Below are 27,024 nucleotides of genomic sequence, written 5' to 3'. Positions count from 1 at the left end.
TTACCACACTAGCCTCTGCTTCCTGGTTAAAGCTAGTTCATTACCACACTAGCCTATGCTTCCTGGTTAAAGCTAGTTCATTACCACACTAGCCTCTGCTTCCTGGTTTAAATGAGTTCATTACCACACTAGCCTCTGCTTCCTGGTTAAAGCTAGTTCATTACCACACTAGCCTCTGCTTCCTGGTTAAAGCTAGTTCATTACCACACTAGCCTCTGCTTCCTGGTTAAAGCTAGTTCATTACCACACTAGCCTCTGCTTCCTGGTTAAAGCTAGTTCATTACCACACTAGCCTCTGCTTCCTGGTTAAAGCTAGTTCATTACCACACTAGCCTCTGCTTCCTGGTTAAAGCTAGTTCATTACCACACTAGCCTCTGCTTCCTGGTTAAAGCTAGTTCATTACCACAATAGCCTCTGCTTCCTGGTTAAAGCTAGTTCATTACCACACTAGCCTCTGCTTCCTGGTTTAAATGAGTTCATTACCACACTAGCCTCTGCTTCCTGGTTAAAGCTAGTTCATTACCACACTAGCCTCTGCTTCCTGGTTAAAGCTAGTTCATTACCACAATAGCCTCTGCTTCCTGGTTAAAGCTAGTTCATTACCACACTAGCCTCTGCTTCTTGGTTAAAGCTAGTTCATTACCACACTAGCCTCTGCTTCCTGGTTAAAGCTAGTTCATTACCACAATAGCCTCTGCTTCTTGGTTAAAGCTAGTTCATTACCACAATAGCCTCTTCTTCCAGGCTTTTGACCACCAAACATTCTAATTGTTTAAACGCCACCGTTCATCAACACCCAGCAGCTGATCAAAGTTCATCATGGTGTGTCTTGTCCTTTACCGTCTCACTCCCAGCTAGGGAAAATAGGTCCCCTGGGATCTATTTAGTGAACGCATGTAGTGAACTCTTACCTTCTCACTCCCAGCCAGATCCACTAGGTAGAGCTTCCCACACAGTTTCTGCTCTGTCTCCACGTGTTCCTGTTTAATGTTGATCAGGAAGATACTGTGACTCCTGGAGCTGTGTTCATTCATATCTGGAGAGAGGGGAGAAAAGAGGAGAAGAAGAGAGGAGAAGAGAGGAGAAGAGGGGAGAAGAGAAGAGAGGAGGCGAGAGGAGAAGATGGGAGAGGGGAGGAGAGAGACGGACAGAGAAGAATAGAGAAGGAGAGGGGAGAAGAGGGGAGAAGAGAAGAGGAGAAATTAGGAGAGGAGAAGAGGGGAGAGGAGAGAGGAGAAGAGGGGAGAAGAGAGGAGAAGAGGGGAGAGGAGAGTGGAGAAGAGGAGAGAGGAGAGAGGAGAAGAGGGGAGAAGAGAAGAGAAGAGTAGAAAATAGGAGAGGAGAAGAGAAGAGGGGAGAGGAGAGAGGAGAAGAAGGGAGAAGAGAGGGGAAGAGGGGAGAGGAGAGTGGAGAAGAGGAGAGAGGAGAGAGGAGAAGAGGGGAGAAGAGAAGAGAAGAGTAGAAAATAGGAGAGGAGAAGAGGGGAGAGGAGAGAGGAGAAGAAGGGAGAAGAGAGGGGAAGAGGGGAGAGGAGAGTGGAGAAGAGGAGAGAGGAGGGAGGAGAAAAGGGGAGAGGAGAGAGGAGAAGAGGGGAGAAGAGAGGAGAAGAGGAGAGAGGAGAGAGGAGAAGAAGGGAGAAGAGAGGAGAAGAGGGGAGAGGAGAGTGGAGAAGAGGGGAGAAGAGAGGAGAAGAGGAGAGAGGAGAGAGGAGAAGAGGGGAGAAGAGAGCAGACGAGGAGAAGAGGGGAGAGGAGAGAGGAGAAGAGGAGAGAGGAGAGAGGAGAAGAGGGGAGAAGAGAGGAGAAGAGGAGAAGAGAAGATAGTAACAGAGGTAGTAAGAGAGTTGGCAGCAGAGATAGTAAACCAATATGACAGATCCCCCCCAGACACTATAGAGGAATCTGCAGAGTTTCTCTACAGACGTGCCTTTACACTTCACGCTATAAAATGTACTAAGTGTCATTTGGACTTACTGGTGACAGCTACATGGCGGTTGGCTTTTCCCTCATCAATAACATCCATCACCTCTTCTGGGCAGGAGACAAAACGCTCAGTGCAGCCCTGAGAGACAATTCAACAAATGACGACACGTCTCTAATGTAGAAACCATCATAGATGGTCAGTTAACATTAAATCTTCACCTCAGCTGATGAAAGTCCGACTCACCTTCACATAGGGAACCCTGTGCTTGTCCTCATGTACTGCCAGGTTAGTCTTCGTCACTGAGAGAGATGGACAGAAGAAGAGATGAGTACTTTTGGAGATTTTACTTTCATATCTAGCCAAAGGCCCAAAACAGTCAAATCAATTTTAAATCAAAATGTATTTAAAGTGTACTTCCCAAACACAGGCGCATCACACATACAGATGCATCACACATACAGATGCATCACACATACAGATGCATCACACATACAGATGCATCACACATACAGAGAGAAACAAGAGGTCATTACAGTGCATGAACAACCACAGAACAGGAGAGCAACAACTCCTAAAGTCTGGCATAGACCACCTTGTTGCTGCTCTGACTGTCTTCCTCAGGCCTCCTCAGGCCTCACCAGGCCTCCCTCAGGCCTCCTCAGGCCTCCCTCAGGCCTCCCTCAGGCCTCCCTCAGGCCTCATCAGGCCTCCCTCAGGCCTCCCTCAGGCCTCCTCAGGCCTCCCTTAGGCCTCCCTCAGGCCTCCCTCAGGCCTCAGGCCTCCTTCAGGCCTCCCTCAGGCCTCCTCAGGCCTCCTAAGGCCTCCCTCAGGCCTCCTCAGGCCTCCTCAGGCCTCCCTCAGGCCTCCCTTAGGCCTCCCTCAGGCCTCCCTCAGGCCTCCTCAGGCCTCCCTCAGGCCTCCCTCAGGCCTCCTCAGGCCTCCTCAGGCCTCCATCAGGCCTCCTCAGGCCTCCTCAGGCCTCCCTCAGGCCTCATCAGGCCTGCCTCAGGCCTCCTCAGGCCTCATCAGGCCTCCCTCAGGCCTCCTCAGGCCTCATCAGGCCTCCCTCAGGCCTCCTCAGGCCTCCTCAGTCCTCCCTCAGGCCTCCTCAGGCCTCCTCAGGCCTCCTCAGTCCTCCCTCAGTCCTCCCTCAGGCCTCCTCAGGCCTCCCTCAGTCCTCCCTCAGGCCTCCCTCAGTCCTCCCTCGGGCCTCCCTCAGGCCCAGAATTTAAACTCAATTTGATTTAAACAGAAAATGTACGGTACAGCGGACCGGTACAAATCTCCTTCTGGTCAGGACAGTTACGTTATGTTTCAGGTTTGTATTTTTGATGAGAGATGATTTTAAATCTGCTCAGATTTAAGTCAAGGCTGTGTTCCCTCTCAGAGGTTTGTGTGTGTCTCTACCAGGAGCGTCTCTGACTCCCCAGACTCTGGACTGTCAACCTGGGTTCATTTCAACTGGAAACTTACAGACAAAGCAGACACTCATTCTGGACAGGACAGAGGGACAGGTGGCTGGGGACATGACAGGACAGAGGGAAGGATTGAATGGCGGGAACCCGGATATCGAGATTTACCGCCCATTTCCCAATATAAATAACAAGGAGAAACCGTTAAATTATAATATAATGACTGGAACGAATTGCAAAAATCGTTGAAGTTGGAGACTTTTATCTCCCTCACCAAACTTCAAACATCTGCTATCTGAGTAGCTAACCAATCGCTGCAGCTGTACATAGTCTATCGGTAAATAGCCCACCCATTTTTACCTACCTCATCCCCATACGGTTTTATTTATTTACTTTTCTGCTCTTTTGCACACCAATATCTCTACGTGTACATGACCATCTGATCATTTATCACTCCAGTGTTAATCTGCAAAATTGTAATTATTCGCCTACCTCCTCATGCCTTTTGCACACATTGTATATAGACTCCCCTTTTCTACTGTGTTATTGACTTGTTAATTGTTTAATCCATGTGTAACTCTGTGTTGTCTGTTCACACTGCTATGCTTTATCTTGGCCAGGTCGCAGTTGCAAATGAGAACTTGTTCTCAACTAGCCTACCTGGTTAAATAAAGGTGAAATAAAAAATAAAAATAAAAATAAAATAATAAAGGATTTACAGTATATGAAGAGCATGGCTGTTGGTGGAATGAAATCCCTCTGTTTTAATACCCAATTAAAATCAAACACTCTGTCAATTCATAAGAATTTGTATGACCCTTATTTGTATAAAATGGACAGAGCCCAGTCTTCAAGTCAACCAGCAGTGTTTATTCACGAGAGTACTGCCCATGATACATTTTACCACAGGTTATAAACTGAAAATGACGTCATTAGTTTTAGTACTAGCCCGTGTCATCTCCGCTCTAGGACAACGGCTGTATGGTTCTCACATGTCTCTCCCTATTAAGATAATATATGACCGAGCCAAGGTAAGCTTGTGTAGATAAGCCTTCTAGCCAGACTGGCTATAAGTTCATTCATTTCTACCAAGGTACAGACAGTCAATGTTCTAATTCTTGATTATATTTACGCACATTATATTCAGTACTAGGATTAAAAAGAACATTCATACATATACAGTCACATAATAGTATTCTGATTAGTACATATACAGTAACATAATAGTATTCTGATTAGTACATATACAGTAACATAATAGTATTCTGATTAGTACATATACAGTAACATAATAGTATTCTGATTAGTACATATACAGTAACATAATAGTATTCTGATTAGTACATATACAGTAACATAATAGTATTCTGATTAGTCAGTCCTGATTTAAATGTATACATAATTAGTCATCATTGATTTAAAAAATCCCTTAACAATGGAGTTAAATGATATGCCATGTCTAGATCAAGCTTCTCTGCATGATGAATCAAAGCTCAGAATGGAGACAGACAGCCCATCTCAGTGAGGAGCTCCATCCATAGAGGATAGAGACAGACAGCCCATCTCAGTGAGGAGCTCCATCCATAGAGGATAGAGACAGACAGCCCATCTCAGTGAGGAGCTCCATCCATAGAGGATAGAGACAGACAGCCCATCTCAGTGAGGAGCTCCATCCATAGAGGATAGAGACAGACAGCCCATCTCAGTGAGGAGCTCCATCCATAGAGGATAGAGACAGACAGCCCATCTCAGTGTGGAGCTCCATCCATAGAGGATAGAGACAGACAGCCCATCTCAGTGTGGAGCTCCGTTCATAGAGGATAGAGACAGACAGCCCATCTCAGTGAGGAGCTCCATCCATAGAGGATAGAGACAGACAGCCCATCTCAGTGTGGAGCTCCATCCATAGAGGATAGAGACAGACAGCCCATCTCAGTGAGGAGCTCCATCCATAGAGGATAGAGACAGACAGCCCATCTCAGTGTGGAGCTCCATCCATAGAGGATAGAGACAGACAGCCCATCTCAGTGAGGAGCTCCATCCATAGAGGATAGAGACAGACAGCCCATCTCAGTGTGGAGCTCCATCCATAGAGGATAGAGACAGACAGCCCATCTCAGTGTGGAGCTCCATTCCATAGAGGATAGAGACAGACAGCCCATCTCAGTGTGGAGCTCCGTTCTATAGAGAGAGACAGACAGCCCATCTCAGTGTGGAGCTCCGTTCTATAGAGAGAGACAGACAGCCCATCTCAGTGTGGAGCTCCGTTCTATAGAGAGAGACAGACAGCCCATCTCAGTGTGGAGCTCCATCCATAGAGGATAGAGACAGACAGCCCATCTCAGTGTGGAGCTCCCTTCCATAGAGGATAGAGACAGACAGCCCATCTCAGTGTGGAGCTCCGTTCTATAGAGAGAGACAGACAGCCCATCTCAGTGTGGAGCTCCGTCCATAGAGGATAGAGACAGACAGCCCATCTCAGTGTGGAGCTCCGTTCTATAGAGGATGGAGACAGACAGCCCATCTCAGTGTGGAGCTCCGTTCATAGAGGATAGAGACAGACAGCCCATCTCAGTGTGGAGCTCCATCCATAGAGGATGGAGACAGACAGCCCATCTCAGTGTGGAGCTCCATCCATAGAGGATAGAGACAGACAGCCCATCTCAGTGTGGAGCTCCGTTCCATAGAGGATGGAGACAGACAGCCCATCTCAGTGTGGAGCTCCGTTCCATAGAGGATAGAGACAGACAGCCCATCTCAGTGTGGAGCTCCGTTCTATAGAGGATAGAGACAGACAGCCCATCTCAGTGTGGAGCTCCGTTCCATAGAAATAGAGACAGACAGCCCATCTCAGTGTGGAGCTCCATCCATAGAGGATAGAGACAGACAGCCCATCTCAGTGTGGAGCTCCATCCATAGAGGATAGAGACAGACAGCCCATCTCAGTGTGGAGCTCCATCCATAGAGGATAGAGACAGACAGCCCATCTCAGTGTGGAGCTCCATCCATAGAGGATAGAGACAGACAGCCCATCTCAGTGTGGAGCTCCGTTCTATAGAGGATAGAGACAGACAGCCCATCTCAGTGTGGAGCACCATCCATAGAGGATAGAGACAGACAGCCCATCTCAGTGTGGAGCTCCATCCATAGAGGATAGAGACAGACAGCCCATCTCAGTGTGGAGCTCCATCCATAGAGGATAGAGACAGACAGCCCATCTCAGTGTGGAGTTCCATCCATAGAGGATAGAGACAGACAGCCCATCTCAGTGTGGAGCTCCATCCATAGAGGATAGAGACAGACAGCCCATCTCAGTGTGGAGCTCCGTTCCATAGAGGATAGAGACAGACAGCCCATCTCAGTGTGGAGCTCCGTTCCATAGAGGATAGAGACAGACAGCCCATCTCAGTGTGGAGCTCCATCCATAGAGGATAGAGACAGACAGCCCATCTCAGTGTGGAGCTCCATCCATAGAGGATAGAGACAGACAGCCCATCTCAGTGTGGAGCTCCATCCATAGAGGATAGAGACAGACAGCCCATCTCAGTGTGGAGCTCCGTTCCATAGAGGATAGAGACAGACAGCCCATCTCAGTGTGGAGCTCCATCCATAGAGGATAGAGACAGACAGCCCATCTCAGTGTGGAGCTCCGTTCCATAGAGGATAGAGACAGACAGCCCATCTCAGTGTGGAGCTCCATTCTCATAGTGTAGGAGCATAGAGGATAGAGACAGACAGCCCATCTCAGTGTGGAGCTCCATCCATAGAGGATAGAGACAGACAGCCCATCTCAGTGTGGAGCTCCATCCATAGAGGATAGAGACAGACAGCCCATCTCAGTGTGGAGCTCCATCCATAGAGGATAGAGACAGACAGCCCATCTCAGTGTGGAGCTCCATCCATAGAGGATAGAGACAGACAGCCCATTTCAGTGTGGAGCTCCTTCCATAGAGGATAGAGACAGACAGCCCATCTCAGTGTGGAGCTCCATCCATAGAGGATAGAGACAGACAGCCCATCTCAGTGTGGAGCTCCATCCATAGAGGATAGAGACAGACAGCCCATCTCAGTGTGGAGCTCCATCCATAGAGGATAGAGACAGACAGCCCATCTCAGTGTGGAGCTCCATCCATAGAGGATAGAGACAGACAGCCCATCTCAGTGTGGAGCTCCATCCATAGAGGATAGAGACAGACAGCCCATCTCAGTGTGGAGCTCCATCCATAGAGGATAGAGACAGACAGCCCATCTCAGTGTGGAGCTCCATCCATAGAGGATAGAGACAGACAGCCCATCTCAGTGTGGAGCTCCATCCATAGAGGATAGAGACAGACAGCCCATCTCAGTGTGGAGCTCCATCCATAGAGGATAGAGACAGACAGCCCATCTCAGTGTGGAGCTCCATCCATAGAGGATAGAGACAGACAGCCCATCTCAGTGTGGAGCTCCATCCATAGAGGATAGAGACAGACAGCCCATCTCAGTGTGGAGCTCCATCCATAGAGGATAGAGACAGACAGCCCATCTCAGTGTGGAGCTCCTTCCATAGAGGATAGAGACAGACAGCCCATCTCAGTGTGGAGCTCCATCCATAGAGGATAGAGACAGACAGCCCATCTCAGTGTGGAGCTCCATCCATAGAGGATAGAGACAGGCAGCCCATCTCAGTGTGGAGCTCCATCCATAGAGGATAGAGACAGACAGCCCATCTCAGTGTGGAGCTCCTTCCATAGAGGATAGAGACAGACAGCCCATCTCAGTGTGGAGCTCCATCCATAGAGGATAGAGACAGACAGCCCATCTCAGTGTGGAGCTCCTTCCATAGAGGATAGAGACAGACAGCCCATCTCAGTGTGGAGCTCCATCCATAGAGGATAGAGACAGACAGCCCATCTCAGTGTGGAGCTCCTTCCATAGAGGATAGAGACAGACAGCCCATCTCAGTGTGGAGCTCCATCCATAGAGGATAGAGACAGACAGCCCATCTCAGTGTGGAGCTCCGTTCCATAGAGGATAGAGACAGACAGCCCATCTCAGTGTGGAGCTCCATTCCATAGAGGAGGAGAGACAGACAGCCCATCTCAGTGTGGAGCTCCATTCCATAGAGGATAGAGACAGACAGCCCATCTCAGTGTGGAGCTCCATCCATAGAGGATAGAGACAGACAGCCCATCTCAGTGTGGAGCTCCATCCATAGAGGATAGAGACAGACAGCCCATCTCAGTGTGGAGCTCCATCCATAGAGGATAGAGACAGACAGCCCATCTCAGTGTGGAGCTCCATCCATAGAGGATAGAGACAGACAGCCCATCTCAGTGTGGAGCTCCATCCATAGAGGATAGAGACAGACAGCCCATCTCAGTGTGGAGCTCCATCCATAGAGGATAGAGACAGACAGCCCATCTCAGTGTGGAGCTCCTTCCATAGAGGATAGAGACAGACAGCCCATCTCAGTGTGGAGCTCCATCCATAGAGGATAGAGACAGACAGCCCATCTCAGTGTGGAGCTCCATCCATAGAGGATAGAGACAGACAGCCCATCTCAGTGTGGAGCTCCATCCATAGAGGATAGAGACAGACAGCCCATCTCAGTGTGGAGCTCCTTCCATAGAGGATAGAGACAGACAGCCCATCTCAGTGTGGAGCTCCTTCCATAGAGGATAGAGACAGACAGCCCATCTCAGTGTGGAGCTCCATCCATAGAGGATAGAGACAGACAGCCCATCTCAGTGTGGAGCTCCATCCATAGAGGATAGAGACAGACAGCCCATCTCAGTGTGGAGCTCCTTCCATAGAGGATAGAGACAGACAGCCCATCTCAGTGTGGAGCTCCATCCATAGAGGATAGAGACAGACAGCCCATCTCAGTGTGGAGCTCCATCCATAGAGGATAGAGACAGACAGCCCATCTCAGTGTGGAGCTCCATCCATAGAGGATAGAGACAGACAGCCCATCTCAGTGTGGAGCTCCATCCATAGAGGATAGAGACAGACAGCCCATCTCAGTGTGGAGCTCCTTCCATAGAGGATAGAGACAGACAGCCCATCTCAGTGTGGAGCTCCATCCATAGAGGATAGAGACAGACAGCCCATCTCAGTGTGGAGCAGCCCATCCATCCCATCCAGAGGATAGAGACAGACAGCCCATCTCAGTGTGGAGCTCCATCCATAGAGGATAGAGACAGACAGCCCATCTCAGTGTGGAGCTCCTTCCATAGAGGATAGAGACAGACAGCCCATCTCAGTGTGGAGCTCCTTCCATAGAGGATAGAGACAGACAGCCCATCTCAGTGAGGATGGAGCTCCTTCCATAGAGGATAGAGACAGACAGCCCATCTCAGTGTGGAGCTCCATCCATAGAGGATAGAGACAGACAGCCCATCTCAGTGTGGAGCTCCTTCCATAGAGGATAGAGACAGACAGCCCATCTCAGTGTGGAGCTCCATCCATAGAGGATAGAGACAGACAGCCCATCTCAGTGTGGAGCTCCTTCCATAGAGGATAGAGACAGACAGCCCATCTCAGTGTGGAGCTCCTTCCATAGAGGATAGAGACAGACAGCCCATCTCAGTGTGGAGCTCCATCCATAGAGGATAGAGACAGGCAGCCCATCTCAGTGTGGAGCTCCGTTCCATAGAGGATAGAGACAGACAGCCCATCTCAGTGTGGAGCTCCATCCATAGAGGATAGAGACAGACAGCCCATCTCAGTGTGGAGCTCCATCCATAGAGGATAGAGACAGACAGCCCATCTCAGTGTGGAGCTCCATCCATAGAGGATAGAGACAGACAGCCCATCTCAGTGTGGAGCTCCTTCCATAGAGGATAGAGACAGACAGCCCATCTCAGTGTGGAGCTCCATCCATAGAGGATAGAGACAGACAGCCCATCTCAGTGTGGAGCTCCATCCATAGAGGATAGAGACAGACAGCCCATCTCAGTGTGGAGCTCCGTTCCATAGAGGATAGAGACAGACAGCCCATCTCAGTGTGGAGCTCCATCCATAGAGGATAGAGACAGACAGCCCATCTCAGTGTGGAGCTCCATCCATAGAGGATAGAGACAGACAGCCCATCTCAGTGTGGAGCTCCATCCATAGAGGATAGAGACAGACAGCCCATCTCAGTGTGGAGCTCCTTCCATAGAGGATAGAGACAGACAGCCCATCTCAGTGTGGAGCTCCATCCATAGAGGATAGAGACAGACAGCCCATCTCAGTGTGGAGCTCCATCCATAGAGGATAGAGACAGACAGCCCATCTCAGTGTGGAGCTCCTTCCATAGAGGATAGAGACAGACAGCCCATCTCAGTGTGGAGCTCCGTTCCATAGAGGATAGAGACAGACAGCCCATCTCAGTGTGGAGCTCCGTTCTATAGAGGAGGGAGACAGACAGCCCATCTCAGTGTGGAGCTCCGTTCCATAGAGGATAGAGACAGACAGCCCATCTCAGTGTGGAGCTCCATCCATAGAGGATAGAGACAGACAGCCCATCTCAGTGTGGAGCTCCATCCATAGAGGATAGAGACAGACAGCCCATCTCAGTGTGGAGCTCCATCCATAGAGGATAGAGACAGACAGCCCATCTCAGTGTGGAGCTCCATCCATAGAGGATAGAGACAGACAGCCCATCTCAGTGTGGAGCTCCATCCATAGAGGATAGAGACAGACAGCCCATCTCAGTGTGGAGCTCCATCCATAGAGGATAGAGACAGACAGCCCATCTCAGTGTGGAGCTCCATCCATAGAGGATAGAGACAGACAGCCCATCTCAGTGTGGAGCTCCATCCATAGAGGATAGAGACAGACAGCCCATCTCAGTGTGGAGCTCCATCCATAGAGGATAGAGACAGACAGACCATCTCAGTGTGGAGCTCCTTCCATAGAGGTTAGAGACAGACAGCCCATCTCAGTGTGGAGCTCCTTCCATAGAGGATAGAGACAGACAGCCCATCTCAGTGTGGAGCTCCTTCCATAGAGGATAGAGACAGACAGCCCATCTCAGTGTGGAGCTCCATCCATAGAGGATAGAGACAGACAGCCCATCTCAGTGTGGAGCTCCTTCCATAGAGGATAGAGACAGACAGCCCATCTCAGTGTGGAGCTCCATCCATAGAGGATAGAGACAGACAGCCCATCTCAGTGTGGAGCTCCTTCCATAGAGGATAGAGACAGACAGCCCATCTCAGTGTGGAGCTCCTTCCATAGAGGATAGAGACAGACAGCCCATCTCAGTGTGGAGCTCCATCCATAGAGGATAGAGACAGACAGCCCATCTCAGTGTGGAGCTCCATCCATAGAGGATAGAGACAGACAGCCCATCTCAGTGTGGAGCTCCATCCATAGAGGATAGAGACAGACAGCCCATCTCAGTGTGGAGCTCCATCCATAGAGGATAGAGACAGACAGCCCATCTCAGTGTGGAGCTCCATCCATAGAGGATAGAGACAGACAGCCCATCTCAGTGTGGAGCTCCTTCCATAGAGGATAGAGACAGACAGCCCATCTCAGTGTGGAGCTCCTTCCATACCGAATGGCATCTAATTTACATTCCATCTGGCTTTCGAGGGTCACCTTCTTTTTTTTAATTGTAAAGATTTTTTTTTTTTAATTGCAGCTGCAGCGTTTCATAACAGCTTGTCACTCGAGTATCTTTGCTTTAAAATCATTGCACGAGCGAGCAATCTCTCGCTGTCTGCCTCTCTCCTTCTCCATAAACTCCATTCAAATTGCCTCCGACGTCGGTATTTCCTCTTCTGAATCCAACAGGGAGAAAGTTTATACTTTCTAACAGCCACCATTTGTTAGAGATGAAGTGTTGGAGAGAGAATTCTTGTCATGGACAACTTGTATCTACAATAGAGAAGGTTATTTTGGGATTAAAATCTCCTTTGCTGAAACATGGCATTTCTCATAGGGGACAAGTGCACACGATTTTAAAGAAGGATACTGACAAACTAAATTTATCGTTCAGTTTTAAGATTGATGGGTCTGATTATGTGTGCTACGCTGCTACTGAATCAATTAAATGCTTTGGGTGTGGAATACAGGGGTATTTGGTGCGTAATTGTCCAGAGAATGAGCGCGCAGAGCTGGGTTGCAGCGCGGGTGCAGCTAAATTACCTCTGAGAAGCGATTGTGCAGTTGTAGGACAGGGGGGGGGCAGTAGGTGAGACTGTGATTGAGATCACTGAGGGGGTGCTGGAAAATGAAATGGGAGTTCAAGAGGAGAGTGAAGCAATATAAAATGAAGCAGCTGTTTTCAAAAGTACGAGTAAAAGGAAGAATTTAAGGGGTAAAGAAGGTTCTAATTCTAACAGGAAGTAGAGATGATGAATCAGTTGAGGATAAACAGGAAGTAGAGATGATGAATCAGTTGAGGATAAACAGGAAGTAGATAGAGATGGTGGAGTTCTCTTCTGGGGATGATAGTGAGGCCTCTGATGCGTCACAATAAAATAGCGAGAGAAATGGGGTGGAAGGAAGGTGTGGGATTGAAAAAGTATGTCAATTTCTGAATTTGACAAACAGGAAGAAACATATGCAGGATTATAATGTAACTGATTGTTTTTTTCCTGAAAGTGAATTGTTTATTGAATCAGCAAAGTTTCTGATGTCACAAATAACAGGTGGAGGTTTGACAAAATTGCTAGATTAAAGAAAGTGGTTCTGATGTCGTAAAGAAAGTGGTTCTGATGTCATAAAGAAAGTGGTTCTGATGTCATAAAGAAAGTGGTTCTGATGTCATAAAGAAAGTGGTTCTGATGTCATAAATAAAGTGGTTCTGATGTCATAAAGAAAGTGGTTCTGATGTCATAAATAAAGTGGTTCTGATGTCATAAATAAAGTGGTTCTGATGTCATAAAGAAAGTGGTTCTGATGTCATAAATAAAGTGGTTCTGATGTCATAAATAAAGTGGTTCTGATGTCATAAAGAAAGTGGTTCTGATGTCATAAATAAAGTGGTTCTGATGTCATAAATAAAGTGGTTCTGATGTCGTAAAGAAAGTGGTTCTGATGTCATAAAGAAAGTGGTTCTGATGTCGTAAAGAAAGTGGTTCTGATGTCGTAAAGAAAGTGGTCAGGAGAGTGATAACATTTTCCATAAAGAAAGTGGTCAGGAGAGTGATAACATTTTCCATAAAGAAAGTGGTCAGGAGATAACATTTCCCTGATTAAGGATTTTTTTGGACGACTCTAGGGCGATTGGATTGGATGCTGGTCTAATTTCAATTGATCAGGAAAAGGGATTTGACCGAGTTCAACATCAGTACCTCTGGGGCCACTTTGGAGGCTTTTGGTTTCAGCTCTACTTTTATTGCCATGATCCCGGTGATATATGGTGACATTGAGAGTGTATTGAAAGTTAACGGTGGCTTGAGTGCTCCTTTTAAAGTGTGTAGAGGAACTAGACAGGGGTGTTCGTTGTTGTCCGTAATGTTGTATGCCATCGCTATAGAGCCACTACTAAATAGCATTAGAAGTCACATTGAAGGGGTGTACCTTTCAAAGGATATTCCTCCTATTCGTCTCTCAACATGGGGTGTACCTTTCAGAGGATATTCCTCCTATTCGTCTCTCAGCCTATGCTGATGATGTAGTTATTTTGGTGAAAAATTCAGCGGAGGTGAATAGTTTGAGTCTCATGGTTGATCGGTTTAAAGGAATATCCTCTACAAAGGAAAAATGGGGGAAAAGTTGTGCTTTACAGATTGGGAAATGGTCTGGAGGGATCATGGCTTTGCCAGGGGGGTTGGAATGGTGGAAGGGAGGGTTCAAGTATCTTGGAGTGTAGCTGGGAGATGAGGGATCATGGCTTTGCCCAGGGGGGGGTTGGAATGGTGGAAGGGAGGGTTCAAGTATCTTGGAGTGTAGCTGGGAGATGAGGGATCATGGCTTTGCCCAGGGGGGTTGGAATGGTGGAAGGGAGGGTTCAAGTATCTTGGAGTGTAGCTGGGAGATGAGGGATCATGGCTTTGCCCAGGGGGGTGGAATGGTGGAAGGGAGGGTTCAAGTATCTTGGATTGTACCAAGGGGACGAGGGGACAAAGGAAAACAATTGTAATGGGGTGGTTGAAATGGTGGAAGGGAGGATGAGGAGATGGTGGTGGTTGATATCTAGAATGTCATTTGGGGGGGTCACTATAATTGTTGATAATGTGGTTGCCTCTGCACTGTGGCATCGGTTGTCGTGTTTAGAGCCACAGTCAGGCTTTCTGGCCTACAGGCAATTATTGTAGATTTTTTTTGGGGGGGGGGATAAATATCATTGGGTTCCACAAAGTGTCCCGTATTTGTCAAAAGAGGAGGGGGGACAGGGACTTGTACATCTTGCTAGTTGGGCTGCTGCTTTCCGGTTTCAGTTTTTTCAAAGGTTGCTTTTTGGACCGGAAAATGTGGTGTGGAGAGGGGTGGCAGGTCTGGTGTTACAGCAGGTAGGGGGATTGGATTTAAAGAAGGCTTTATTTTTGGTTGATAGTAGCCAGAGTTCGAGGGATGGAGTACCTCCATTTTACAGAGGCCTTCTTAGGGTTTGGAGTATAACGAACGTGTCCAGACGCACTAAGGCTGAGTCAGTGCATTGGCTGCTGGAGGAACCTCTGGTGTTTGGGGCAAGACTGGATTGTACAACTGAAGCTATTTCACACTTCTCTAAGATGATGCTGAAGGGCAAAATCATCACCCTAAGGAAATGAATGGACATGGCTGGGCCCACATTAATGGATGGAGGACGGGTGGCTGAACATTTGGGGGTGGGGTTGGAAAGGATTGTCGGACAACTGCTGGAAAGTTGCAGGATTGCTCTGTCAGCAGAAGAGGGGATTATGCTCAAGAATTACTACAAAAAGACAAGATGAAGACGCCCCATTTCCCAGACCAAGGATTACACCCAATATCCCAGAGTCAGACAGAAAGGCTTTATTACTGGATTTGAGAGGGTTGGAAGAGGTGGGTTTGGATGAGGTGGGGTTGGAAGACGTGGGATTGGAAGATGTGGGGTTGGAAGAGGTGGGATTGGAAGAGGTGGGGTTGGAAGAGGTGGGGTTGGAAGACGTGGGGTTGGAAGACGTGGGGTTGGAAGAGGTGTGGTTGGAAGAGGTGGGGTTGGAAGAGGTGGGGTTGGAAGAGGTGGGGTTGGAAGATGTGGGGTTGGAAGAGGTGGGGTTGGAAGAGGTGGGTTTGGAAGAGGTGGGTTTGGATGAGGTGGGGTTGGTTGACGTGGGATTGGAAGAGGTGGGGTTGGAAGAGGTGGGGTTGTAAGAGGTGGGATTGGAAGAGGTGGGGTTGTAAGAGGTGGGGTTGGAAGACGTGGGGTTGGAATAGGTGTGGTTGGAAGAGGTGGGGTTGGAAGAGGTGGGTTTGGAAGAGGTGGGGTTGGAAGAGGTGGGGTTGGAAGAGGTGGGGTTGGAAGAGGTGTGGTTGGAAGAGGTGGGGTTGGAAAAGGTGTGGTTGGAAGACTTGGGTTTGGAAGAGGTGGGGTTGGAAGATGTGGGGTTGGAAGACTTGGGTTTGGAAGAGGTGGGGTTGGAAGATGTGGGGTTGGAAGAGGTGGGGTTGGAAGAGGTGGTGTTGGAAGAGGTGGGATTGGAGAGGTGGGGTTGGAAGGTGGGGTTGGAAGGTGTGGTTGGAAGACGGGTGGGGTTGGAAGAGGTGGGGTTGGAAGAGGTGGGTTTGGAGGAGGTGGGGTTTGGATGAGGTGGGGTTGGAAGAGGTGGGGTTGGAAGAGGTGGGATTGGAAGAGGTGGGGTTGGAAGAGGTGGGGTTGGAAGAGGTGGGGTTGGAAGAGGTGGGTTTGGAGGAGATGGGTTTGGAGGAGGTGGGGTTGGAAGACGTGGGATTGGAGGAGGTGGGGTTGGAAGACGTGGGGTTGGAAGAGGTAGGGTTGGAAGAGGTGGGTTTGGAGGAGGTGGGGTTGGAAGAGGTGGGGTTGGAAGAGGTGGGGTTGGAAGAGGTGGGGTTGGAAGAGGTGACTGGGAAGGAGTTATATAAGGAGTATGTCAAGGTTTTAAATAAAGATTCATTGAAAAGAGACTCCTTGGAGTGCCAGCATGGAGAACACTGTACAAGCCACCGTTACTAAAGGGGACTGGTGATATGTAATGGGGGGTGATACATGGCATCATTGCAGTTAATGCTTTTAATGCTTTTGTATCTATTAAATCAGATGTCGGAGATGTCCTTTATGTAATATAAGATATATTTGATGGAGTGTGAGAGTATTTCTTTTTGAAATACTAGAGTGTTTGTTTACAGCTGTAGAGGAGATTTCCAATATGTTTTTATTTTGGGGTTTCAGTGCAGTAAGCAGCAGAAAAGAAAATGTCAACTGTTAAATTTGATTTTGGGACAAGCTAAGTAGGACAAAATAAGATAGACAAGAGATATGGTAAGGATGTAAGATGTGTTTTTAAAGGATTAGTCAAAGCGAGAAAAAAAGTGTACTTATGAAGGAGTGTTTTGTGGAGGATCGGAAACTCTCTCTCTCTCTCTCTCTCTCTCTCTCTCTCTCTCTCTCTCTCTCTCTCTCTCTCTCTCTCTCTCTCTCTCTCTCTCTCTCTCTCTCTCTCTCTCTCTCTCTCTCTCTCTCTCTCTCTCTCTCTCTCTCTCTCTCTCTCTCTCTCTCTCTCTCTCTCTCTCTCTCTCTCTCTCTCTCTCTCTCTCTCTCTCCCTTTCTCTCCCTCTCTCCCTCCCTACTATAATAGGCTGACTCCCTACAGGGATCTATAACTTCATGATGTGGGTATCATTTTACTGTTGTACACACACAGAAGACTCTTCAACATTACACATTACTTACCATCCAGAAGGTCCCGGATTTTGTCCATGTAAATTTCAAAATAGGACACCTGGTGAACAGAGGAGAGAACACATTGAGAGAAACTCATCTTTGAGAGGAAAGTGGACTGATCATACGAATCTGCCAAATAATGATGAACTGGCATTAAATGTTAGATAGTCTACAGTAAACACAGAGATGTGGTTCTGGGTGCAGAGATTATTTTAAAAAGTTGTGATTTAGACAAATACACATTTAGTATTCATATACAATCCATCAGTCCAGCGTCCATGAATACAGACACAGTTGTCAGTGATAATAACCTGATGCAGCAGACTGGTTTGTTCCAGAACTTTATGTTTGTGATGTTTTATTAAATATAATGCATACAGTATACATCCACAGTAACTCCAGTGATGACAGAGGGCTATGCATAGAAATATATTGAAAAGAACAGACGTCAAGACCAATTCAAGTCAATGATGGCGTGAAGGGTAGCCTAGTGGTTAGAGCGTTGGACTAGTAACCGGAAGGTTGCAAGTTCTAATCCCTGAGCTGACAAGGTAAACCGACATGCCGTAAACGCGGCATTAGCATCATTTGAATTAACATTGTACATTACCATAGAAATGATTATCTATATACTATGGCAGGGCAATAATAGCCAGAAAATAATAGCCAGACTAGCAGACACATCCACTCCAATGATTATAGAGATTTACGGTGGATTCAGACATGTCACAGTTATGGCTAGTTGGTATCCTAGTTTGGTCCGGTCCCAGATGTGTTTTAGCCAAATCCTCTGCTCCTCTCCCCTGGAGAATGGCAATAACAACCAGAGGGGTTTAGAGTATAGAGAGTACAGATATCTGGGACACCAGGATAAAGGTGCAGAACGAGACAGTAAAGATCTTGATGTGGAACTCAAGGTTTTTATCCAGGGAATCTTAACCTTTTCTGTTCTCAAGGGACCCATTGAAAGCTCTCTGAAGACCTCCTAGGGTTCTAGTGACAGCTGGTTGAGAATCACAGCTTTAGCCAACTCCCCTGGACTATCGGAGAATGGCAATAACAGCCAGAGGGCTTTAGATATCTGGGACACCAGTCTACTGGTGTAGAACAACCTGTTTTGGAGGAACACAGACATCCCACCCTCAGGTATGGTTAAACGGTGGTGAAGTCTGGTCCAGTGTTCTGTATGACTTTGAGACAAATAGCAGGAAGAGTTGGCTTAAGGATATTCAGATCTAGGACACCAACAAAGGAGAGTGGTGATGTCATCCACTAGATAGATGAACTAGATAGAGAGACAGGTGAGGGGATAGATGATCAGAGAGACAGGTGAGGGGATAGATGATCAGAGAGACAGGTGAGGGGATAGATGACAGAGAGACAGGTGAGGGGATAGATGAACTAGATAGAGAGATAGGTGAGGGGATAGATGACAGAGAGACAGGTGAGGGGATAGATGATCAGAGAGATAGGTGAGGGGATAGATGAACTAGATAGAGAGACAGGTGAGGGGATAGATGATCAGAGAGACAGGTGAGGGGATAGATGAACTAGATAGAGAGACAGGTGAGGGGATAGATGATCAGAGAGACAGGTGAGGGGATAGATGAACTAGATAGAGAGATAGGTGAGGGGATAGATGATCAGAGAGACAGGTGAGGGGATAGATGAACTAGATAGAGAGACAGGTGAGGGGATAGATGATCAGAGAGACAGGTGAGGGGATAGATGAACTAGATAGAGAGATAGGTGAGGGGATAGATGACAGAGAGACAGGGGAGGGGATAGATGACAGAGAGACAGGTGAGGGGATAGATGACAGAGAGATAGGGGAGGGGATAGATGACAGAGAGATAGATGACAGAGAGACAGGGGAGGGGATAGATGACAGAGAGACAGGTGAGGGGATAGATGACAGAGAGATAGGGGAGGGGATAGATGACAGAGAGATAGGTGAGGGGATAGATGACAGAGAGACAGGGGAGGGGATAGATGAAAGAGAGACAGGGGAGGGGATAGATGACAGAGAGACAGGTGAGGGGATAGATGACAGAGAGACAGGTGAGGGGATAGATGACAGAGAGACAGGTGAGGGGATAGATGACAGAGAGATAGGTGAGGGGATAGATGACAGAGAGACAGGTGAGGGGACAGATGACAGAGAGACAGGTGAGGGGACAGATGACAGAGAGACAGGTGAGGGGATAGATGACAGAGAGACAGGTGAGGGGACAGATGACAGAGAGACAGGTGAGGGGATAGATGAAAGAGGTACAGTGTAACAGGGCAGGTTTCGAACCAATGCCCTAGAGGGGCAGTGTGTCGTCCAGAGTCTGCAGCACTACCACTGGACCACACTTCTGGACTATTAATGCCGACCAGGGCTTGTGGGGGATCACTAGAGGTTAATGCCGACCAGGGCTTGTGGGAGATCACTAGAGGTTAATGCCGACCAGGGCTTGTGGGAGGTCACTAGAGGTTAATGCCGACCAGGGCTTGTGGGAGGTCACTAGAGGTTAATGCCGACCAGGGCTTGTGGGGGATCACTAGAGGTTAATGCCGACCAGGGCTTGTGGGGGGTCACTAGAGGTTAATGCCGACCAGGGCTTGTGGGAGGTCACTAGAGGTTAATGCCGACCAGGGCTTGTGGGGGGTCACTAGAGGTTAATGCCGACCAGGGCTTGTGGGGGTCACTAGAGGTTAATGCCGACCAGGGCTTGTGGGGGTCACTAGAGGTTAATGCCGACCAGGGCTTGTGGGAGGTCACTAGAGGTTAATGCCGACCAGGGCTTGTGGGGGGTCACTAGAGGTTAATGCTGACCAGGGCTTGTGGGAGGTCACTAGAGGTTAATGCCGACCAGGGCTTGTGGGAGGTCACTAGAGGTTAATGCCGACCAGGGCTTGTGGGGGTCACTAGAGATTAATGCCGACCAGGGCTTGTGGGGGTCACTAGAGGTTAATGCCGACCAGGGCTTGTGGGGGTCACTAGAGGTTAATGCCGGCCAGGGCTTGTGGGAGGTCACTAGAGGTTAATGCCGACCAGGGCTTGTGGGAGGTCACTAGAGGTTAATGCCGACCAAGCTTGTGGGGGGTCACTAGAGGTTAATGCCGACCAGGGCTTGTGGGGGGTCACTAGAGGTTAATGCCGACCAGGGCTTGTGGGGGGTCACTAGAGGTTAATGCCGACCAGGGCTTGTGGGGGTCACTAGAGGTTAATGCCGACCAGGGCTTGTGGGGGGTCACTAGAGGTTAATGCCGACCAGGGCTTGTGGGGGTCACAACATTTTATCAGCCGGTGATTGTCAAGCAAATAATTGCCGGTCTCACGGTAATTGACCGTTAATTAATATAAACACATTTAGCATCTCCTGGCTTCCACACAGCCTACAAGCCACTGATGCAGACCTTTGGAACATCTACATTTTATCCATGTAAATCCATGTAATTTAGCCTACATCTTCACAATAAATCCATTATTTATTTAGATAGGTCTAAAGAAGCATGATATGAAGAAAATAGCATACTCTGAGTTGTCCGCATGTTAGGTCCTGATCCGTCTAGGCTTTACGGCTGTGGGTTACACTAGTTCATTTATCAAAGTGGGTTAAACTAGTTCATTTATCAAACAAGATTTTGTTAGAATTCCATGGCATTATTGTATATTATTTTATAGTATGAAGAATACAACTGAACAAAGCTGAATAATATAGAAATTATATTTTCTCCTAAATGATTTGAGGAAGTGTAACACATGCGTTATTTTGTGTTGAACGGTTCACAAACAAATAGGTTTTGCTATATGCTTCATTCAGAGTAATTAATGTAACGTTGGTTTTTCTACAAAAGGTTGGCCTATATGTTTAGATTTTGAATACATTGTAAGGCTGCATGACGCGTCTCTAATGATGATTTGAAAGAAGTTGCTTGAAAGGCATTAGTTTTGTTTTTTTGTGCCCAGGCTGAACACACTTCATCAGTCTCTCATTCACAATTTGACAAGTACTTGATAATGCCTAGAATTTCACGGCGGCATCCCCTTTGTGTGGCCGTAATGCCCCTTAAAAAATAAATCCATGCCGTTTGCAGGCAGTGACGGCGTGCCCTTCTCCCTGAGTGCTGCTCGCTCCATCACGTCAAATCAAATCAAATCTTATTTGTCACATACACATGGTTAGCAGATGTTAATGCGAGTGTAGCGAAATGCTTGTGCTTCTAGTTCCGACAATGCAGTAATAACCAACAAGTAATCTAGCTAACAATCTAGCTAACAATTCCAAAACTACTACCTTATAGACACAAGTATAAGGGGATAAAGAATATGTACATAAAGATATATGAATGAGTGATGGTACAGAGTGGCATATGCAAGATGCAGTAGATGGTATTGAGTGCAGTATATACATATGAGATGAGTATGTAAACAAAGTGGCATAGTTAAAGTGGCTAGTGATACATGTATTACATAAAGATGCAGTAGATGATATAGAGTACAGTATATAGGTATACATATGAGATGAATAATGTAGGGTATGTAAACATTATATTAGGTAGCATTTGTTTAAAGTGGCTAGTGATATATTTGACATCATTTCCCATCAATTCCCATTATTAAAGTGGCTGGAGTTGAGTCAGTGTGTTGGCAGCAGCCACTCAATGTTAGTGGTGATTTGTTTGATATTAACAGTAAACGGTTATATATTTAACTAAGAGTAAGACTGGCCTGCTAATGCTGAGTTTTTATGGTGTTCACTCTAGCTTCCTGCAGTTAGTCTGGGCATCTGGCTAAAGAAATGGGTTTTGGTAAGGATAGCTTGAGCTGACAATGACTTTGTGATAAACTTCTGTTGTGTGTGTGTGACTCGAGATAGAGATGGAGATGGAGATAGAGATGGAGATAGAGATAGAGATGGAGATGGAGATGGAGATGGAGATGGAGATGGAGATAGAGATGGGGATAGAGATAGAGATGGTTATAGAGATAGAGATGGGGATAGAGATGGAGATAGAGATGGAGATAGAGATGGGGATAGAGATAGAGATGGAGATGGAGATAGAGATAGAGATGGGGATAGAGATAGAGAGAGATGGAGATGGAGATGGAGATAGAGATGGGGATAGAGATGGGGATAGAGATGGGGATAGAGATAGAGATAGAGATGGGGATAGAGATAGAGAGATGGAGATGGAGATAGAGATGGGGATAGAGATGGGGATAGAGATAGAGATGGGGATAGAGATAGAGATGGGGATGGGGATAGAGATGGGGATAGAGATGGGGATAGAGATAGAGATGGAGATAGAGATGGAGATGGAGATGGAGATAGAGATGGGGATGGGGATAGAGATGGGGATAGAGATAGAGATGGGGATAGAGATGGAGATGGAGATAGAGATGGGGATAGAGATAGAGATAGAGATGGGGATAGAGATAGAGAGAGATGGAGATGGAGATAGAGATGGGGATAGAGATGGGGATAGAGATAGAGATGGAGATAGAGATGGAGATGGAGATAGAGATGGGGATGGGGATAGAGATGGGGATAGAGATAGAGATGGGGATAGAGATGGAGATGGAGATAGAGATGGGGATAGAGATAGAGATAGAGATGGGGATAGAGATAGAGAGAGATGGAGATGGAGATGGAGATTGAGATAGAGATAGAGAGAGATGGAGATGGAGATGGAGATTGAGATAGAGATGGGGATAGAGATGGGGATAGAGATAGAGATGGGGATAGAGATGGAGATGGAGATAGAGATGGGGATAGAGATAGAGATGGGGATAGAGATAGAGATAGAGATAGAGATGGAGATGGAGATAGAGATGGAGATAGAGATGGGGATAGAGATGGAGATAGAGATAGAGATAGAGATAGAGATAGAGATAGAGATAGAGATAGAGATAGAGATAGAGATAGAGATAGAGATAGAGATAGAGATAGAGATGGAGATAGAGATAGAGATGGAGATGGAGATGGAGATGGAGATATCCTCGAAGAGTTTAGAACAATGTCTCGTTGTCTCATCTTCCTGGCATCTGGGAAACTAGGCCGGGTTGGAAGTAAAACAATATCCTGTGCAGATAACCAGGAGATGGACCATGGTGGCTTATGGGAACGATAGAAATGACTGACTGGGCATTTAGGGCATATATAAGATGGCTATTTTTTCATTGTCAGTTAAGCTCTCGGCAACACAACCTGGAGTGTGCAGTCGACGGTATCATTACAGCAAATAATGAATCAATGTTGAATAAAGATAATTGTTTGAATAATTGTCCAAGTCTCTCTCAGTACTGACATTTCCACTACAGCGGATTAATGTGCTTAATTTTAAGAAGTGATTTGGCCACTTTAGTTGTGACACAAACCATATCAAAACAGATAGGCCTATGGGCTAGACTACATGAGGTGTGATACTAACCTTATAGGACTATGGGCTAGACTACATGAGGTGTGATACTAACCTTATTAAAACATATAGGACTATGGGCTAGACTACATGAGGTGTGATACTAACCTTATTAAAACATATAGGCCTATGGGCTAGACTACATGAGGTGTGATACTAACCTTATAGGCCTATGGAGTAGACTACATGAGGTGTTGAGTTGAGTTTATTTTTATTTTTACAGGGACAGTGCACATTAATCAACGTTTCAGTAAAAGTGCCGGTTTTAGCCAGCCGGCTAATTTTCAACCGCAGTCCATGGGCAGGTTATTAAAAACAATTACAATATAGACAAAAGCAACATAGAACAAGCAAGACATAGCAACATAGGACAAGCAAGACATAGCATACAGACAGAGCAACATAGGACAAGCAAGAGGTAGCATACAGACAGAGCAACATAGGACAAGCAAGGCGTAGCATACAGACAGAGCAACATAGGACAAGCAAGACATAGCATACAGACAGAGCAACATAGAACAAAAAGCAGCAAGACAAAATTCATAAAAGCAACAAAGTGTTTCCACACCTCACAAGCTACAGACAACAGACTACATGGAAACGGCAACACACAGCTAGGGACCATGTTCACAAATCTGATTGACCTTTAGCCATGTCTTCATGCATTTTGTGAAAGTGTGATAGGTGGTGCAGTTATGTGTGTCTGATGGCAGTGTATTCCAGACATGGGAAGCTCTCACAGAGAATGCAGATTTACTAAAGGTGCTTTTATACAGTCACTATACAGGAACTATACAGTCACCTCTCATGGCAGACCTTGTGGATCTGCTGCCATATGTCTGGGTTTTCTGTTTAACAAAAATATTGAGTGGAGGGGGAGCCAGGCCATTAAGGATCTTGACTACAAGACATGTGTCGGTGTATTGCACAAGATTTTCCCAACTCAAGAGCTCATGCTTTCTAAGGATGTGACAATGATGATGGCTATTGGGCTTCCTATCAAGCACTTTGAGAGCCTGTTTGTAGACTGAATAGGTTTTAATGTTGTACAGCAAGACTACATGTGTGTGATACTAACTTGGGCCCAACTAGTCAAGCAGTATGTTAAGTGGGGGAGTATCATAGATTTGAAGTACAGTTTTGCTACCTCTGTAGTCAAACAATTTCTATAAATCGGAAATTAGTTAGATTGAATTTAGTTATTTGAATTACCTTTTTCACATGCTTTTAAAAGAGAGGTTGGAATCAAGTATGATGCCAAGGTACTTAAAATCGGATACCACCTGGAGCTTCTCCCCTGACACATAGACATCTGGCTCAGTAGCATCTGTTGCCCTCTTTGTGAAGAACATGCAAACAGTTTTTTTCACATTGAGATGCAAACACGAGTCACTGAGCCACTTTGTAACCTGGACCATTACAGTAGTGAGTTCCTGTGCAGCTTGTTGTTTGCTCTTTGCATGCACATATATCACTGTATCATCTGCATACATTTGAACTTCAGACTCAGTACAGACAGAAGGCAGATCATTAATGTACAGGCTGAACAGGAGGGGCCCCAGTATTGACCCTTGGGGCACGCCCACATCATAGCTACTAGTGGGCGACAGCTCATTGCTCACTCTGACACACTGAGTTCTGCCTTCAAGGTATGATTTCATCCATCTCAAGGCATCAGGGGAAAAGTTGAACTTGGACAATTTTGTGATGAGAATCTCATGGTTAACAGTATCAAAAGCCTTCCTTAGGTCCAGAAACACAGCCCCAACAGCACCCCCTTTGTCCATCTTGGACTTCACATTTTCCAGAAGAAAGCAGTTGGCCGTTTCTGTGGAGTGTTTCGCTCTGAAGCCAAACTGCATGGAGTGTAATGTGAAGGGGCTGTTGTTGAGGTGGGCAATCAGTTGTTCTGCTACACACTTTTCAACAACCTTCAACACCACAGGTAGTATACTAATGAGCCTGTAGTTACTCACGTCAGCAGAGCAACCTTCAACACCACAGGTAGTACACTAATGAGCCTGTAGTTACTCACGTCAGCAGGGTCACCTGATTTAAAGCTGGCCGTTATTATGGCCGACTTCCATACCCTTGGAAACACACCAAGACCAATAGATGTGTTGGTGACCTTAGTAATGGGGCCAATGAGTGACTCTTTGTAGTTTTTAAGAAAGGTAGAGTCCATCCCAAACACATCTTTGGCTTTAGAGTTTTTTAGTGAGCTAATCACCTTGTTCACCTTTGACTCAGAAACCTCCCTTATGATGAAGACAGGTTGAGTGTCATTGATACTAACCTTAGGTGATACTGACCTTATAGGACTATGGACTAGACTACATGAGGTGTGATACTAACCTTATAGGACTATGGACTAGACTACATGAGGTGTGATACTAACCTTATAGGACTATGGACTAGGCTACATGAGGTGTGATACTAACCTTATAGGACTATGGGCTAGTCTACATGAGGTGTGATACTAACCTTATAGGACTATGGGCTAGTCTACATGAGGTGTGATACTAACCTTATAGGACTATGGGCTAGGCTACATGAGGTGTGATACTAACCTTATAGGACTATGGGCTAGGCTACATGAGGTGTGATACTAACCTTATAGGACTATGGGCTAGGCTACATGAGGTGTGATACTAACCTTATAGGACTATGGACTAGACTACATGAGGTGTGATACTGACCTTATAGGACTATGGGCTAGTCTACATGAGGTGTGATACTAACCTTATAGGACTATGGACTAGACTACATGAGGTGTGATACTGACCTTATAGGCCTATGGGCTAGACTACATGAGGTGTGATACTAACCTTATAGGACTATGGACTAGATTACATGAGGTGTGATACTGACCTTATAGGACTATGGGCTAGACTACATGAGGTGTGATACTAACCTTATAGGACTATGGGCTAGACTACATGAGGTGTGATACTAACCTTATTAAAACATATAGGCATATGGGCTAGTCTACATGAGGTGTGATACTGACCTTATAGGACTATGGGCTCGACTACATGAGGTGTGATACTAACCTTATTAAAACATATAGGCCTATGGGCTAGTCTACATGAGGTGTGATACTAACCTTATTAAAACATATAGGCCTATGGGCTCGACTACATGAGGTGTGATACTAACCTTATAGGACTATGGGCTAGACTACATGAGGTGTGATACTAACCTTATTAAAACATATAGGCCTATGGGCTAGACTACATGAAGTGTGATACTGACCTTATAGGACTATGGGCTAGACTACATGAGGTGTGATACTAACCTTATAGGACTATGGGCTAGACTACATGAGGTGTGATACTAACCTTATAGGACTATGGGCTAGACTACATGAGGTGTGATACTAACCTTATAGGACTATGGGCTAGACTACATGAGGTGTGATACTAACCTTATAGGACTATGGGCTAGACTACATGAGGTGTGATACTAACTAGACTACATGAGGTGTGATA

General features: G+C 46.6%; 1 protein-coding gene across 1 annotated transcript in view; it reads right to left on the bottom strand.

Annotated features, from left to right (window-relative positions):
* kif5ab (kinesin family member 5A, b) overlaps positions 1-27,024 on the bottom strand; it is a 192,455-nt gene that overhangs the window by 50,816 nt on the left and 114,615 nt on the right. The window contains exons 5-8 of the mRNA XM_046312357.1: positions 17,132-17,180; positions 2,168-2,223; positions 1,975-2,062; positions 913-1,037 (exon numbers count right to left, since the gene is read on the bottom strand). Of these exons, the coding sequence (XP_046168313.1) occupies positions 913-1,037; positions 1,975-2,062; positions 2,168-2,223; positions 17,132-17,180 (318 nt within the window). The remainder of the gene's footprint in view (positions 1-912; positions 1,038-1,974; positions 2,063-2,167; positions 2,224-17,131; positions 17,181-27,024) is intronic.

This window comes from Oncorhynchus gorbuscha, linkage group LG18, assembly GCF_021184085.1.
Source record: "Oncorhynchus gorbuscha isolate QuinsamMale2020 ecotype Even-year linkage group LG18, OgorEven_v1.0, whole genome shotgun sequence".
NCBI lineage: Eukaryota > Metazoa > Chordata > Actinopteri > Salmoniformes > Salmonidae > Oncorhynchus > Oncorhynchus gorbuscha.
Note: the sequence above shows the minus strand (reverse complement) of the source record. Positions and strands in the feature narration are given on the sequence as shown.